General features: G+C 31.5%; 1 protein-coding gene across 4 annotated transcripts in view; it reads right to left on the minus strand.

The window, feature by feature from the left end:
- The window catches only part of LOC105154619 (uncharacterized), an 84,224-nt gene that overhangs the window by 30,109 nt on the left and 34,994 nt on the right, over positions 1-19,121 (minus strand). The window contains exons 3-4 of one of the 4 annotated variants that reach the window (XR_015547728.1): positions 10,674-11,097; positions 8,995-10,484 (exon numbers count right to left, since the gene is read on the minus strand). The exons of 2 other annotated variants lie outside the window; for them this stretch is intronic. Coding sequence is in view for 1 of the 2 variants with exons in the window: in XM_011070270.2 (XP_011068572.1) it covers positions 304-306 (3 nt within the window). In the remaining variant the exon portion in view is untranslated. Of the gene's footprint in view, positions 1-303; positions 1,897-8,994; positions 10,485-10,673; positions 11,098-19,121 lie in introns of those variants that run through there. One more of the 4 variants, XM_011070270.2, reaches the window with a different exon arrangement.

Genomic DNA, 19,121 nt, shown 5'->3' on the forward strand with positions numbered 1-19,121 from the left:
TATCACATTTAATAAGTCGACAAGTCGTAATAAATCCAAAATTCAAATTTAAAAGAAAATTTATTTACTTTAATTTTACTTGAAATAATTCTACAGTAGTAAGTTATTTTGAATATAATGTTAAATATAATTTTTATACATAATGTAATGATGCACATGGTGTCACACAAGAAATCAAATGTCACTATCAACAATATATATAAAATAATACATAAAAATGCATATATATATATGTGAATAATATTTCATACTCTTTTAGTGACAGAAAAATCATCATTCGATTAACAGTATTCGAAAACTCACCATTATGCCAACCAATCGTCCAGACACGTAGTCAACAACTGACTGAGCGGCTAAGGCCTACTTTCAAACTCTCTCTCTATCTTACTCATTTGATTCTCCTTAACTACTCTGACGCAAAAATGCGCGTCCATCTGTTCACTTTGCCAACCACACATACACATCGCGTACGCGCGAGTATTAATATTAAAATACGCTGAACTTGAAAGGGACAGTAACAAAATAATCCGAAATGTAAGGATTGATATCAACATATTAATTTAGATTAAACTTTTAGTACTGTAAATATTTATATGTAAAACACCATAAAGATTATACTACTTAATGTTTTGATTATATTGAATATATACAATAAATTGCGTGTGATTCTTATAATAATAGATATTGTTATTGTTGAGTTAGGTATAAGTGGATATGACATTTTATTTTAATTTAATAATATTAAAAATTTGTTGGCTAAGTTGTTCCACTTTTCAGTTTACTTGCATCGTCGCTCTTACTTGTTCTCGCTCTCTCTTGCTTTCGCTCTTTCTTTTGTTCATTAGATAAATTACAACATAGTTTATCTGAAGATGAAACAACCGATCTTTAATGTGGTATTTTAAAAAACAAAAACATGCATTTACACTCGGATAATCTTTTTGATGGCATGATGATACAGGAAAAAGAAAGTTTTCTTTGGGTGAGAAGAAAAATCATTTCTTTCTCATATGCATATATCTCGTTCTATCTATATTAAATATAGTTTATATTAGTTTCTTCTAAATTTATTCTCATTTTTATTTTTATACTTATTCTCCTTATAATAAATTTTGTATTATTAACATACACATGCATTATTAAATATCATTCAATTATACCGACGTTTGGTATACGTTTGGTTACTAGTGTACTGATTATCATTGGAATAACCTGAATCTTGTGACGGTAAGCAATCTATTGATTGTTGATGTACATTATTTATGACAAATTATGAAGAGATAACATTAATTTTCTATAATTCTCATATTGTTACTAATAACATTATTTAGTTTCTGTAAATAAACATCACAATTGGAACTATTATTTAGCATATCAACTTTGAAAAATATTATATGTACTCTTGTATGTTTAATGTAATTACTCAGTTGTTAATCCATTTGATAAGATTAATTATTAAATTTGTATTGTTATTATTATGGAGTGAAATAGAATACTCTGCTTAAAAAAATGAATAGAACTATTGTATATCAGACATTATGAAAAATTTAAGAACTGGAAAGGATACAGTAAGGGATAGAAGAGTCAAACGCAAAAGACGTCGCGCAAATAATATATCTATGAAGTGTGAAACTTCTTTATTCATTAAAACGCGCTTACATTTCGGTTCACTTTTGAGCCTTTCCCAGAGACAACATAAACTAACATATATAAAAACTGTGAATAAAAATTATCCTGTCATGATGAGCTCCCCTATATCGAGAATTTAAATGTCCGAATTGAAACTAAAAAGAATGAAAGAAAAAAGAAAAGAAAAAAAAGAAAAAAAATATCGTAATTAGGAAATATCGTAAAATATGGAGAATTAATTTATATCAAACAATTTTAAGATTTTAATTAATTATTCAGCAAATATAAAGACGTTCATTATGCTCACAGAGCACAATATAGCAAACATTACTATAAAAATAATTCAAGAACTGACTCCTGATAATATTGGCCAATTAGTATCAGACACAGTAAGTCACTTTTTGTTTAAAACTAATCTATGCTTCGCGGGTTTTCTCCATGTCTTGGTCCATTCTTGATGTGCCAACGTTTCGTGGGCCTTGCAGTCCACTTCATCAGGGCGAGGAGCAGCCTGATACTCTTCACTTTCATCACTTTTTGTTTATTAGCTAATAATTTTCTGAGATAACAAATGGAAAAATATATCATTAAAGTGTTAATTAATTAATTCCAAAAATAAGAAAGTTGGAAAGTAATCGATAAACACGATAGAAAAACTCATTACTGCGTACGACACTGACTGACTAGACGTTACAACAACTCAAGCCTTTATAGCTTATCTATGATAGGAAGGTAGTTCTTGGGAAGTCTCCATATCCGTCTGCAGGTTGAGTCCATGTGTCTGTCTCCTGATGAATATCATCTCTGAAATCAATCTCTTCCTGTAGTGAGGCTTCTCATCCAGTATAACGTTGTCCTGATCGAATCATGACTCTCTTATAACCGATACTCCGTTATGACATTACGAATGTATTCCATCGGATGTGATTCCTATGCTCCATGATTCTTGACCTCAGCTGCCTACACGTATGTCCCACATAACTTGTATCGCAACTCTTACATGAGATCTTACAAACAACATTCGACTTCTTGTTACGCATAAAGGGTCTTTATGCACCTCAATGAATTCTCGCAATTTATTAATACTATAAAACGATACCCTCATACGCTCGCTATTCAATCTATTAATCTTTTCAGTAATACCACGAACGAAAGGAATAGTAAACCACGAAGACTGCACTGCTTTAACCCTATTATCATTAACATTCTTCTATTACTAGCCATAATTTTCTTCTCTCTTGTTAAGTAATGATGGGATACTTCCGAGAGCTTACACCCTTCTAAAGATTCATCAACAAGACTGTCCCTTTCGTATAATAGTTTTTTCGATAAACAGCCCATTCTATTCATTAGCAATGTTTCTTCATAATATTATCACAAAAATAATTCCTAAGGCAAATAATTGAAAATAGTTTTAAACTTGTTAAGAAACTTGATGGTAGAGACGTTTGAATGATGAATTTCAGTTAATGTCACTGGATATTGTGAGCTTCTTCACTAACGTCCCCATTGACTATGCAATGAATTATATTAAAGACTATTGGCGATTTATTTCTACAGATTGTTGTATACCGGAGGAGGAATTCATTAAAACGGTTCAGTTTGTTTTAGATTCTATTTTTTTTTGTTTTTGATGAGTGTTATATATATATAGGCAGAATTATAGGACTCTTATACTGAGAAAAAAATGCTGTTTACTTAATTAAAATCTATATTACGGGTCTATATTAATAAAAATATACATGAATTAATTACTTATGTTAATGACAGCTCGTAATATAGACTTTAATTGAATCAACAGCATTTTTTTCTCAGTGTATGGGTTCTCCGTTATCTCCCGTCATCGCGGATCTACAGTAAGTCAAATAAGAGCGTGGTCGACCAGCGTGGTGTTGCACCATTTCATGTTATTAGCCTTGAGATAGGTTCGAATAGTTTCGTACGACATATCTAAACCTTTCTGCTTCAATTTTGTTTGTCCTTGACGCAGTATTAAGCCAGGATTCCGCGAAAACAGATTCACTATTTTTTTATCGTCTTTTTTGTCTACTTTGTATATCGAGCCACGTTCCGGTAAATCATCGACATTTTTTGCCACATTATATCGCTGCACCCACTTCTGTACGAATGATTCCGACTTTTTCATATATTTAGCAGCCGCTAATTGTGACATTTTTGGGTGAGTGCAGAGGAACAGCTTCATCGCGTGATGCGTATTTGGTACTCATGGCGCTTAATGTGATTCTCTTAAGAAAGTTCAATGATAACTGAATTTTTCTTGATAGTACATCAAGGACAAAGGTACCCTCTATGGATTCATGATAGATTTAGGGCGATATCTTTTATTAGCTTTGAGGTCGATCTTACTTGACTTACTGTAGTTATACAAAAGATAGAGCTTTGTCTTTGATTTGGTTTCTGTTGCCCTTTTACTATAAGTTTGTTGACGACATATTATTGGTGACACTTGCGTCTTCGATTAGTTCCATTCTTGATATTTTTAATTTTTAGCATCCTAGGCTTCAGTTCATTATGGTTCATTATAGAGTGATAGATTGAATTTTTTGGATGTTACAGTGATTAGAAATAATGAGTTGATAGAGTTCAATTGGTATTAGTCGACTTTTTTGAGTAGATATTTGAATTTTTGATCATAGCATTCGGTTTCTCAAAAAATAGGTAATCGCGGGATTAGTTGATAAGGTAGTTTTGCTTTCGATTCCTAAATTTCACCTTAATAATTTGTGTTTTATTATTAAAGTATTGTTAGAGAATAATTATCCATTGAACTTTATATTTGAGAATATTAACAATTGTTTGAAGAAAATTATTATGGTTCGTAAGAGTGTTGTTAATGATGATAGGATTGAAACAGTGCAGCCTTCGTGTAGTTCTTTTCGTGTTACTGACTTTGATAGATTGAATAGTGAGCGTATGAAAGTATCGTTTTATAGTAATATAATACTAATAAATTGTAAGAATTCATTACGGCGCATAAGGACCCTTTAACGCGTGACAAGAAGTAGAATGTTGTTTATAAGATCTCGTATAAGAGTTACGATGCAAGTTATGTGGGACAGACGTGTAGACAGCTGAGGTCAAGAATCACGGAGCATAGGAACCACATCCAATGGAACACGTCTACTCGTAACGGAGCATCGGTTACAAAGGGCCATGATTTCGATTAGGACAACATTATAATACAGGAGCCTCACTACAGGAAGAGATTTCGGAGATGATATTTATCAGGAGACAGCCGCAAGGACTCAACTTGCATGAATATGTAAGGGCTTCCCAAGGCCTCTCGATCATTGATAAGTTATAAAGGCTTGAGTTGTTGTCACGTCTAGTCAGTTAGTGTCATTCGTACGCAGTAACGAGTCTTTTTGTCGTGTTTATCGATTACTTTCCAATTTTCTTGTTCTTGGAATTGATTAATTAACACTTTAATGATACATTTTTCTATTTGTTATCTCAGAAAATTATTAGCTAATAAACAAAAAGTGACTTACAGTGTCTGATACTGATTGGCCAATATTATCAGGAGCCGGTTCTTGAATTATTTTTATAGTAATGTGATATGGTGCTCTGTGAGTATAGTGAGCGTCCTTATATTTGCTGAATAATTAATTACAATCTTAAAATTGTTTGATAAATTAGTTCTCCATATTCTATTTTACAATATTTCCTAATTTCTTTTTTTCTTTTCTTTTTTCTTTCATTCTTTTTGGTTTTAATTGCAATATTTAAATTCTCGATGTAGGGGAGCATGACAGGATAATTTTTATTCAGTTTTTATATATGTTAGTTTATGTTGTCTTTGAGGAAAGCAAAAGTGAGCCAAAACATGCCTTCATAGATATATTATTTGCGCGACGTCTTCTGTGCTTACCCACTCCAATTCTTTGATTTATAAGGAGTCTTGGTTAGTTCGATTTGTTATAAAAAATTTAATAACTTTATGTCATAACCGTTATATAGAGTTACATCCAAAGCGCTAGCAGGACTTTATAACTAATAAAATTTCTATCATAACTAATAAAATTATATCTATTTTAATTTTTACATATATAATTGTTGATTGACAACCTTGATCAATATAATTTTCATTATACGTTATATCTGTGTTTGAGATCGGTAATTCGAAAGAAAAGCAAGAATTCTTTCAGTCGACCGACAGTAATTGTCATTGAACGCACGCATAAAGTGAACTCGTGATTTCATCTCGAGCATGATCTTAATCCTTGTTAAAATCAGCGATTTGACGTTCTTTGTTCTTTTTAAAACAATTCGGTACACGCAAACAGGCACCGGTAACGGACACTCGAAAGTTCTAGAACAATTCAATTCGCGCACGCGAGCGCCGCGCTCCGACGAATACGTCACGCGCTGTCACCAATCCCACGTACGGATTTTCTGTCGCGCATGATTGTTACGTTGAACGTCGTTAGAAAAGAATCCAAAGCGCCAATCAATTTTGTACACCTAATGCCACGTAATAATTACGATTGTGGCAAAATTTTATTGGATTTTTCCCAAGAAGAAAGCCCAGGCCGAAAGCAATAAATGCTTCGATCTCGCCGTCCTCTTTCTTAAAGTCAAAAAAGTTCTCAGAGTTCTTAGAGTCATAGTCTCGCTACTATATCGCTTTATAAAACCGCCGTGCTAATCGCTTAGTGAAAACCGCTATAAAACGAATCTTTTCGAGAAGTGCCGAGAAAATCGCCGAGATTTTCCATCACCGCGATTCCAAATACAATTTGGAAAAGGTGACCGCATTCAATATTCTGTTAATCTAATATTTAATTAATTATATTTTCTGAATTTGTAACTGTGCGTATTAAAGAAAATTCTTTTGTTAAATTACAAAGAAACGGAGTTCTCTTTACTGTCACGTATCATATCAACCTTGTGCCGTTTTCTCACTCGAATCTTTCCGCGCAGTGCATTCACGCACATTTTCTGGTCCTTCGAGCCGGATCTGAGTCGCAAGAAATATTGTTAGACAAACGCCGCATCACTTTAAAAATTTCACGTCAGCGCTCTCGCTCTGATTCGCTCTCGCACAATCTGTTTGAATAAAGAATAATAGAATTTTACCTAAAACATAATGAATATATTTTAATAGCGAACATTATGAAAATCTTATCGAATAATATATTTCTTGTTAAGTGCTTTCTAAATATAAAGCTAGTGCTAAGTACATATTTTGTAAAATGTATATTTATTGCTTCTAGTGAATGTATAAATTTTAAGATTCTCTCGCCACTCGACTTATTTCTACATTGGCTGCACAAAATATAAAGAGAAGTGCGAGCTCAGTGTTAAATGAAAGAAGACAAAGTCGATCGTCACGACCGCGGTGGATAGGACATGAATTACTAAATATTATATATAGGGTATCATGAATATACGGCTCCACTCGTCCCGAGCAGGTAGAATGGATTAAACTGAGTAGAAAAGTCCTCTACCATTTTGCAATACTCGCAATAATTAATGAGATTTTAACGTTTAAAGATAGCCGAATACGCACGTTCACCTGACCTACTATTGCCGAAGGTATGGTCACCGAGCGCACGGCACGCGGGCTGCGAGGAGCGGAGATGGCCTAGCTAGCAGGTGCGCCGCGCCGTTCGAGCTTAGAGGCTCGCGACGGTGAGCTCCTCGCGTCCTAGCACACAGTGGGCCATACCTTCGACAATAATAGGTCGGAAGACGTGCGTATTCGGCTATCTTTAAACTTTTAAACGTTAAGGCTCCTGACTGCTCAGCCAAGGACACTGCGTTGACGGTGGCAACAGAATCAGACGGTGGTCTGGCAAAACCGGTAGCTAAGCACAAGTCCATGTCCGTGTGCGCTGCCTCGTGGGCGCGCTGAGAGTGAATGAGACAACGAACTCCTTCTTACACTAGTCACTTGTTTCAAGCGATTGAAAATGCTTTCTCGACCGCTCAGTGTGGCCATAAGCATCAACAAAGGGCGTGGGATATTCTAAATAACATATAAATTTTAATAAATTGTAGTAATAGTGTACCCCTCCCATTAATCCAGAATAGTATAAATTATGTTAAAACGCAACAGTTTACGAGATTTATTTATTTAATTGTTTACGATTTTTCATGTGCGTTATATAGTATCTAAATACCCCTCTTTCATAAACTCGAGTAACAAGAATAATTCAGTAGAAGTAGAATTTTACCGGAAAAAGAATTATAAACTAACATTTCTCTTCGAAAGTCTTGAAAGACCATTAGAAAAGAAACACATATGAGAATCGAGATTTATGAAGAAAATATGCGAAAAAAAATCGAATAGTTGCAAAAAGCACGTTTTTTACTTATAAAACGAAAGATATTGATTGGAAAAAAATTCGGTATAAAAAATGTAAGTATTCGAAATATCTACAAAATGAGACGTGGAACATTAAAATCGATTTATTAGTTCAGTAGAAAAAAAAATAAAAAGCACCGATAAAGGCTTTTTTTCACTCGCTCTCTGTTCATTGATATTTAAAATGATTGATATGCAAAATTTTGAAATTTTCGTAAAATGTAATAATGACGAACAAATCTAGCCCTGAACGAACCGGAAATATTCATTAGTTTTTGAAAAAAAACCATTTGTTCACCTAAAAACCTATTTGCGGAAAACTTAATTTCTTCATCTTTGAACAGTCGCACAGCAATTTACAGGAATGATTTTTCTTCTTCAAGAATTGCACTATCATGTACACTTAATAACAAAACGATTTTTTAAAAACTATTATAAAATTACTTTAAAATGTCGGTATCTTTTTCCATATAAAAAAATGGAATAATTCCGTTAATATGTATCATATTAAATAACCATATGAAGCAGCTGACTTTTTTTGTTTATATCTTGTCGAGAAAAAGAGAGAGATTTAAAGAAAATCAGGTTTCCGTGTCAATTTATTGCTAAGAAAATGTAAATTTAACAAATTTAACGCACGAAATCAGATTGGTACCAGACGGAACTCTTAATTATGAAAATTAACATTGCATCTTTTATATTAAATTTATACGTCATCGATTTTATTTTTACACTGAGGAAGACCCAATTGAAAGGGTAATTAATATAATTAAAAGTTCTTATCATCGTATTATCAAGAAAATAATAGAATATCTGGTAAAAAAAAGTGGACAGTATATTGCATGGCCCACTGAAGAACGATTACACAAAATAAAATCTGAATTTTGTAAAATGCATGAGATTGATGAGGTAGTTGGAGCTATAGATGGCACGTAAAAATTAAAAGGCCAATTTCTAAACATTATTATGTATATTATAATAGAAAAGAAGAAAATAATCTTCTTATACAAGGAGTGTGTGATCGTCAGAAAAAATTTATTAGTTTTTTTGTGGTGAACCAGAATCCATTCATGACAGTCGCCTTTTAAAAAAATCATCTTTATACAGAAAGGATATACATGGATTCTTCGGTAAGAATTTCTTATTAGGAGATCAATTTATCTTCGTTTGGACAGGTTGATTTGTCCATTTAAAGACAATGGCAATTAACTCAAAATAAAAAAAATATTTAATTATCGTCATTCTGTAACTAGAATCGTAATTGAAAACGCTTTTGGATTATTAAAAGGAAGATTTCGAAGATTAAAATTTTTTGACAATAATGATTTAACATTTGTAGTAAAATGTATTGTATGTAGCTGCTGCTATGCTACATAATATTTGTATAGACAACCAAGACGAATTTGATACGATGAGAATGAGGGTAATGAAAATATGATAGATGCAGCAGAAATGGTATAGATGAAAATTATTTCAGAAGAGAAGAAATTTTTGCGAAAATGTTTAAGTATGTATGCTCAATAAAAATAAACTGCAAATGAAACATTTCATTTTAAAATAAAATTAGTTTATTAATAAACAAAGAATAATTTTCTTTAATCTATTTTTAGATTTTATTTAAAGCAAAATAAAAATAAATAAACAAAACAAATAAACATTCAAAATATTTATTTTTTTGTGTACTATATAGTTTCATTATTATTGATATTGACAAAATTTCCAACTTAAATGCATTTTACAAATGTTAAATCATTATTTTTAATAATGATATAACCTAAATCTTCCTTTTAATAATTTTTTCTTACTAAGTATCTTACTTTTTATTTGCTTAAAACAATTCTTTAAATGTTAATAATACTGAGTATTTTATTATTGAATATATTATATATTGAAAATATTTTTGTAATTACTACCTCTTATATAAAAATAAAAATTTATGTGAAAACTTAACCAGGAATCAACCTTCGATTGCACTTTTATACTGACTTTTATAGTACTGTCTTAAATATTATAATAGTAACTAATAGTATTTTATGTATTATTTTCTTTTAATATGTTTTCTAATTCTAGTAAGATGGTTACTTTTTTCTCTTCTGTTTCCACTTTTTTTTAATAGAATTTTGTACTTCAAGTTTTCATCAATATATTGTTTTCTGTTGGCTTCTTTTTCTATCATACTCTTAATTTTATCTTCAAAAAATTTCTGTTTTACTTTTACTAGTTCTATTGATGGATTTTTTTCTTTTTTTTTTTCACAAGATGAAATAGAACAAGAAGGTGTATCTAAACTGCTGTCAGAATTCGGTGTTGATGTTTCACATTCAACTTCAGTACTTTGATTGTAATTCGTCAACATCTAATGAATGTGAACTTGCATTCGATGATGATTTACCCAATAATTCATCCAATCTATTATAAAAAGTGAATTTTACAGGACCTCTTCCCGTTCTAGATTTTATATCATTCATATTTTTATACGTACGTACTAAATTAAACCACTTTTTTTGCATGCAAATTCGGAGACCTAAGAAAATATTTTTACTATTATGTTTAAAATAATATGAATATATTAAACGCTCATTAAATAATTGTTTAAAAACACAAAAACAATTAAAGAAAGTAATTTTTTAATTATTATAAATTATATTATTTTGCTATTATTTTAATTGCATTTTTAATAATTATTATTATTATATAATATAGTTTCACTTACTTTAATATTTTGACTTCCAAGTTCTTCGCTAATAATAAAAAGTTTTTCTTTTTTGTACATGAGGCATATCGTCATAACGTCATAACGTGCTTCTATAGCTTCTATCAAGGCACGGATTTCATGTACAGATCAAATGTTTTTTTCTTTTGCGTTTGAGTAATGTAAATTTTCAGTAACGATTACACTATTTTCTTCCTGGATTGAATTTTCGTTGTTTACAAGTGAGCTCACATTACTTGTTCCTTGGACTAATTCTTCATTAGAATTTTCAACTATGCTCACATTGCTTTTTGTAAATTCGTGGCTTATGTCAACAATTTTTATAGGTGTATAATGTCATTATTTTCTTGATTTTTAAAATATGATTCATTCTTTTGGGTAAATCCTATTAAATTATTTGGGACCCACATTCTGCAATTTTGCTCTGAAATATATTAACAGAATAAGAATATTTTACATCATTTATTTTACAAATACAGGGTGCGTCACCAAAATCCGGACAAATTTCAATTCAAATTTTCCGCTATACTGTGCCTCCGCCAGAGATTGTTATTGGCGTCCAAGAAAGCCTGATGCTTCTAGTAAACAGTCATATTCTCAAAATGGCCGCGATGTTGAAACCAAGTGCGGAGTATAATCGAAGAGCCGCGATCATCGAAGACCTTCGCGCCAGGCGCTCAGCAACGGAAATAATTCGGTTCTTTGGATACCCGAGATCCACTGTTTATGACGTTGTGGCAAAATATACGGCTTTAGAACAGTCCAACGAAGGTTCCAGTATGCCAGCGAGGAAGAGTCACTCGAAAGAACGCACCGCGAGGATCCCTGCAGTCGTTGAAAGGGCTCAAACGCTGATTTCGGATGACCCAAGGCAATCGTTGCGAAAATTAGCATCGATTGTTGGTGTAAGCGAGCCAACAATGCGTCGAATTGCCGAGGAGGACCTTCGATACAAATCGTACACATTAAAGAGGTTCTCTGAGGTTGCCACGACAAGGAATTGTTCGATTTGTCCGGATTTTGGTGACGCACCCTGTATACTTACTGGTGTCTTCCACATAAAAATCACCATTTTTATTGGTAAAATAGTCCATCCATTTGTTATTCGCAGTAAAAGATACGACATAATTAAAACAATTATTTACAAGATTATTTGATAATTATTTAGAATACAGATCTCACTTTCGATGAAATTAGGCTCATTTGATTCGTTTTTTTTTTGCATGGAACGAAAGAATCTGGATGAAAAAATCGGAAGTTTTGGATCGGTCGCGCGTCGAATGAGAATAATTTCATGGAAATCGAAGGTTAGGCTCTTATTCTAAATAATCACTGATATTACTATCAAAAATTACAATTCTTTTATCATTTTATTCTTACTTGCTTTTTTCGATGAAAAAGTTATTAAGTATACATAGGTTCATAATCTCTGACTATAGACTCACTGTTCATGTGAGTCTACAAGACTCAGTAAAGCGCACGGTCTCAAGCGTATAGATTTTAGGGGAAAACTCTGTTGAATCTCACTTCTTAGGTATAAAAGGAAAGTGCACTCAATTGAGTTATGACGTCACAAGTGAGAATTATTTGAGAATCAGTGTAAATGGAAAGCAGCTAATATCTCGTTAATTATTGTGAGCATTGCAAAATGGTAAAGGACTTTTCTACTCAGTTTAGTCCATTCTATCTACTCGGGACGAGTGGGGCCGTGTATTCATGACATCCTGTATATATATATATATATATATATATATATATATATATATATACACATATGCATATACATATATATATATATGTATAATATATAAATAAAATATATATATATAATATATAGATCTACTTATTCATAAGGGACTGCGCACAATCAAAGGAATAAGAAGCAGGAAAAAGAATAAGAATTTCAATTTATCACAAATCATGTTACATAGGGTAAGGTCTATTATGGGATAGGTTATGAGATAGCGGGATTTCTGCTAAACTAATAAGCGCATGTGATTGATCATGAATTTGTTACTCATAGAATGAAATATATTTAGTAGAAAACTTATTATTAGATCATGCGTGTAGTAGTGTGAAAAAAGATTTTTTAAATTGGATGTTGTCGAATTTTATTGAGGTTAGTCTTCACATCTTGTTTTATTATATAATAAATAAATATTTGGTAATAAAGTCTGTATACAGTGATAGAGTAAGGTCGTATTAATAGGAAAACACGTGATATAATGATTTGTTTAACTATAAAGATTAGATTTGGTGATCATGAAACCACATGAAAGTGTCGTAATACGAGATACTCAAGATATTCCTAGCTATACAAAAGCATTCTAAACGATTCAATATCTCAAATTATATTATTGAACGAAATGTTAAAAATGATAATTCTACTGTTAAGATTACTCACACACACATTTCTTTGTTCCTATTTTTATGTAATATAATAAAAGCATGCATAAAAAGCTTATCTTTATTTTTTCCTTAGTTTTCTGTTATGAGATATCATCTCATAGAAGAAAACTCTTGTATCTCATATTAGGAACTCATTTTTTGAATGAAAATCAACATTTTCGATAAAAAATTTCACATATAACAAAGTATAGCTACTATCGATCGCTAATTTTAGGTGGTAAATCTTGAATATATTTCTCATAAAATTGATACGAAAATAGGAGTTAAGATTGCAAATTAAATTACAAGTCTTTAAAAATAGATATCTCATATTAGGCGACTTTACCCTACTATGAAATACATAATTCCTGATAAGTTAAATTCTTATTCTGTTTCTTATTCCTTATTCCTTTGATTGTGTGCTTAAAGAATGTGTATTTCTAAGTGTAATGTAAAGCAAAAAAAGGCTTATTTTTAAATTCGCAGAAAATGCAAGTTAGAAAAAATGAATTTTAAGTTTCGTTGCTTTTTGCAGTAAGAATAATATATAAATATTTAAATAAAAATCAAAATCTAAGTAAATAGCATAAATACTTATATACATGAATGGTGTAACACAAAAAGACAGCATTTTTGTTAGAAAATAATGTATATTTTTAACTGTTATTTAATATCAATAAATGCTAGATTTTTTTATATCCAACAATCCTTAAAGAGAGTATACATTTGTAAATAAAACTGTATGTAATCTTACAAATTATTAGGTGTACAAATAAGTTTTAAAGCGTTTTTTGTGTAACGTATAATTTAAACTTGAATTCAAATATTTTCGCGCTCTTTTGATATGTAGTGGTGCTTAATATGTACTATTAAAAAACATAATTGACTTCACAAAATTGAAAACTTAACTTCAAAATTAAATGGTTTTAAAATGGCGAGCGACAAGCAATTTATTCGACACTGCATACGAATTTCATTAAGGAAAAAGCGCTGCTAAAGCATGAGAATCAATTTATTCTGTTCTTGGAGTCAATGTTGTATCCAAAAGTACGTGTGAGTTTTGGTTTAGGCGATTTAAAGAGGATGATTTTGATGTTAGCGATAGAGAACGTAGTGGTACTCCTCAGAAGGTTACAAACAATGAATTGCAAGCATTACTCGATCAAAACTCATGTCAAACACAAAACGAACTTGCACAGCAACTTGGAGTAACTCAACAAGATATTTCAATTCGTTTACGGCAGATGGGAAAGATTCTGAAGGAAGGAAAGTGGGTGCCGCATGCATTAAGTGAAAAAAACAAAAATGATCGTCTTGAGAAGTATTTGAATCTGTACAATAAACAGCATAGAAAATCTTTCTTGTAGAAAATCGTGACTGGTGATGAATAGTGGATTTTTTACGATAATCTTAAAAAGAGAAAACATTATGTGGATCCAGGACAACTCACTACATCAACGCCAAAACGCAACATCCAGCAAAGTTATGCTATGCATCTGGTGGGACATGAAGGGTGTGCTATATTATGAATTGCTCCATCCGAATGAAACGGTTAACAGTGATCGCTACAGTCAACAATTGATCCGTTTAAATCAAGAAATCGAACGAAATCGTCCATTTACTGGCAAAGGAAAACGTCCTATGAAATTGCTTCATGACAACGCTAGGCCTCATGTTGGTAAACCTGTAAAGAAAACGTTGCTAGCTCTTGATTGGGAAGTTCTGCCGCACCCGGCGTATAGCCCAGACATAGCCCCTTCTAATTATCATTTATTCCGGTCAATGCAAAACGCTTTGTCCGGTGTACACTTTCGAGCATTTGAAGAAGTGCGAAAATGGGTGGATAATTTTATCGCATCGAAAGACGAAACCTTCTTCGCTTCTGGAATTCGCAAGCTGCCCGAAAGATGGCTAAAGGTCATAGATAATGAGGGAGATTATTTTGATAATTAAGTGTATTTTCGTTTCTAAATAAATAAATAAATATTAAATTTCATTAAAAACGCTTTAAAACTTATTTGTACACCTAATACATAACAAGTCAGTCTTTATACGAACGAAACCAGATAGTCCAAACATTTCTTTTTTTCAATTGTACCTAATACTTTGGCTTGTCGGAGTCATTGTACAACAATAAAGAAAACCTTACAAATTACGTGACAAAAAAATAAAATCTTACAAATTGAACGAATTAATGTACGTGCAACAAACATAAAAATAAAACCCAAAATCTAAGAATGATAATTTTCGCAATAAGTTCTTTACTAAATTAATTTAGAGAGGATTATTTCATGTATAGGAATGTCCGAATGTTTCGGCGTCTTATCGTATTTATATTATTAACATCTCTGATCAATTGTAATTAATATCCTAACGTTTCGGCGCACAGTCACATCTGAGATAATTAAAAAATTAAGAATTTGTATTGTAGAATTGTATTGTAGAATTTGTATTCATAACATCTAACTTTGACTAATTATTGGCATTCTTTATATTGTATGTTTTTAATTTTTTTTTCATTTTATTAATAAAAAAAATGGTTTTTGAATTTTGAAATTGATGCATTCTTAGATATTCTATTGAATTGAAAATTCAATAGAGAATTCGACTCGAATTATGTAAATTTTAGCTGTTTCATTTTTTCATAGTGTTCGGAGGTTCGTTTTTTTAGTTTCCTACGATCTTTGACGTACTTAAATATTAAAAATGTGACACTTTTATCAACAATTAATCAATCGCATTTGTGTGCTTCGCAAAAAGTGTCGTTATAATTTTCGTAAAAATCAGTCTTAAAAATGGATTCTAATCGCAATTTATGACCATTCGTATCTAAGAAACGATACAGCCTCACGTGCAGATTTTGTACTAATGTAATGACCTGATCACTTGCATATGTTAACGAGTCAGTTGATCCATATTCTTTGAACATTGTGAATAAATGATGTTATTGTTGTTGCGACGCAAATAAGTCACTCTGACAACACAATTTTCAGAAAGTTTAACTTTTTTAAGAATGTAACCTGACACGTATGACAGTGATAGACTTTCCTCAATGTTCAATTCTTCGAAACTGACCCATTCAACAGGTGACTAGATATTTTCGAATGTTTCAGTTTCTTTGAGTTGTATGTTTTCGACAGCAACATACCGTCCTCAAAAAATATCAAAAATTATTCCAATTGTCTTCACAATTTGCAACTGTCGATCAACATATTTACATTGATGTGATCAACTTATTTAAAACGACTGCTTTTAATGCGGTGAACTGATGGCAAGTGAGATTGGAATTCTGAATACCATGTTGTCGAATATTACAAAATAGATTTTCAATTGGATCCTGATTCAAATTCCTTAAAATTAAATAATGAAAACCTAGCTTCTGTAATTGCTCTCATAAATATATAACAGCTCGAATTGTTATTATCCAGTTTTTTACAAAGTATAAAGGATAAGTATTTGTGACATCTTTTTCATTGTTCAAATCAATCAGTTTCCACGCACTCATTTCAAGTAATAATTTGCTCCATAACTTGATATGAGGAGAGCCATTTTTTAGCACGATTCTATACATTTTATTGTCATCGTCGTATTGCTTGTGACCATTTAAAGAATCGAAGAGATCGTCAATTAATTGAGCGAATATTGCTGTATTCAGTGCTGCAGAAGGCATAATTCCACAAGCTGTCGTGGAATTAATTGCTGCAGCAACAGTCGCACTCAATTGTCATGCAGCAATTTTAACCCTCATTTTTATAAAATCTATCTTTGAAATTAAAATCTTGTACTGTCAGTTTGTGTAATTGTTTAAATGATCTCGTGTGGTCTATTTCGAAAACTGTTTTTATATATTCAAATTTTGCAATTTTATTATTTTCGAATCTAATTTTACATTTTAGTAATGCATTTCGCGTACATTTGAGTAAGTGAGGGACATCGTAAATCGTCACTATTATTTTGTTATTGACAGTAAAAAAAGTATAGTTGGGTCAACTTGATTTTCAGCACACAGCTCTGTAATAGCCCTTCTTTGGGTGGAACCTTGGTCGCAAACTATTGCTTTTACTATTACTCCAATTTTTTGTAGTTCAGAAATTATGTTCTTTATTATAGACTTAGACAAAAAATTATATATGTAGTAAAATAGTAAGCTACAACTTGCTTCCAGGATTTCCGCAAACCTCTTATCATTAAAATAAGATCATGGTTTGCTGATTTGCTTGCCCGATCCAAGGTCCTAGGTCTTCATAGCCAATTATTTTTTGTTTATGAGTTTCATAATAAAAGTCGTTGTCTAAAAATACTTCATCAAACAGTAAAGCACAATACCGGTTCAACGGATTTATTTCATCACTTTTGATTTTTAATTGTTGCAATAATAACTTGTTAATTCTAGTATCAAAAGGGACCTTTGAAAAAATACTTTACAACGTACGAGTAGATGGTGACTGAAAGTAGACAGATATTTGTATACGTGGACTGCGCTTGTAAAGTGATAAAGAAATCTTATCTTGTTCTGTTCATCTTCTTGCAAAAGATGATTAGTCTAAGTTTCATAATTGAGAATCAATGAAAATTTTCATTATCTAGTTGAATCGATTCTCTACACATTCGAAAACTCCACGATTATAGCACTTTTTTAATTGTTTTAAAGTATCCGTTTTGCTCTGCAATTGTCTTTTAAGTTTATACATTTTTCTTGCAACTTTTCGATGAACTTCGTACATTCGACTCTTGCACGGCGTCATTTCCTTTGAAAATATACTTGCCTCTGACAAAAAACCAAATTTCCCTTTTTTTTGGTGTGCTGTTGGTGCAATTGAAATATTATTACCTATTGTCTTATTATTATCTGTATCGTCGATCATATTATCATATATATAATATAACAATTTTCTCTATTGTCTAATTTTGAACAAATATGGGCATTAACATTTTCAACATTTGCAAAATTTTTGCATAAACTTTTTGTTACATTAGTGGCAGCATTCTCAGACTATATCATTATGAACGGAGTTATTGTTTCTGTCAATCACATTAATTAATATGGACATTGCACGCGAATCATTACAAACAAAAGGTAATTCAACAGAATTCAGATTTTGGTTGCAAATAATTTATTTATTTTCCAGATTGTTTTCAAAAGGAGCTGAAACCTGTTTGGATTAAAATTCGATTCAACTTCTAAGCGCGGAAGGATTCAAAGCATATCTAGTAAAATTGACGAAATCTTACTGTTTGCCGAAAATAGTCTTCACATACGAATTTATTACGACCTTGTTATTACGAATCTTGTGTAACATCAATGTCACAAATATTTTTCCATTTTGTTGAAATAGCTAGGTTTCTCGGAAATCTATAGAAGTGCTTATGTTTTATTTTCTCAATCCTACCTCTGGACTAATAATATGCATTGCCGCATTCCAGAAATCGACGAGAAAACTTAATTTGAGGAATCATTGTGAAAAATATAAAAATGTAAAGTTATCAATACGCGAGGAATCAGGTTATTAGTACAAAAATTTATATTATATGTGCACGCTACATTTATACATATGTGCTACATATGTGCGTAACACAGAGTTTTGTTTGCCATCTTAATCTCTCATTGATGTCACATTTTTCTTATCTGAAGACACGGTAGTGTCTCGGCACTAAGTCTTGTATAATCTGTTAATCAATTCCATGAATCATGTTTCCAGTTTAAGTTTCATATCTTGGAATTTCCTATGGAAAAATATTCAATTATTAAAATGGATTTGAAACTGAAGAAAAGATAATTCATGAAATTAAAATATTATTGGGAGCACAAATTAGTTCGGTTTCCAAAAGATGACTCCGGCTGTTGTGAATGGTTCATAGTGACAGCTGATTTTGACGTTTTCAGAGATGTTAGACATCTGCTAATAATATTCAGTTTATATCGCTTTGAGTTTCATACAAAAACCTTGATTTTTACTGTGAAATGTCGAATTTTGTGTTAACCAAGCAGCATTTGTGGGAGGTTCTAATTTTCTGCTTTAATTCGAAGAAAAGTGCAGCTGAAGCCCATCGAATGCTTGT

The sequence above is a fragment of the Acromyrmex echinatior genome, chromosome 16, assembly GCF_024713525.1.
Source record: "Acromyrmex echinatior isolate Ae372 chromosome 16, ASM2471352v2, whole genome shotgun sequence".
NCBI lineage: Eukaryota > Metazoa > Arthropoda > Insecta > Hymenoptera > Formicidae > Acromyrmex > Acromyrmex echinatior.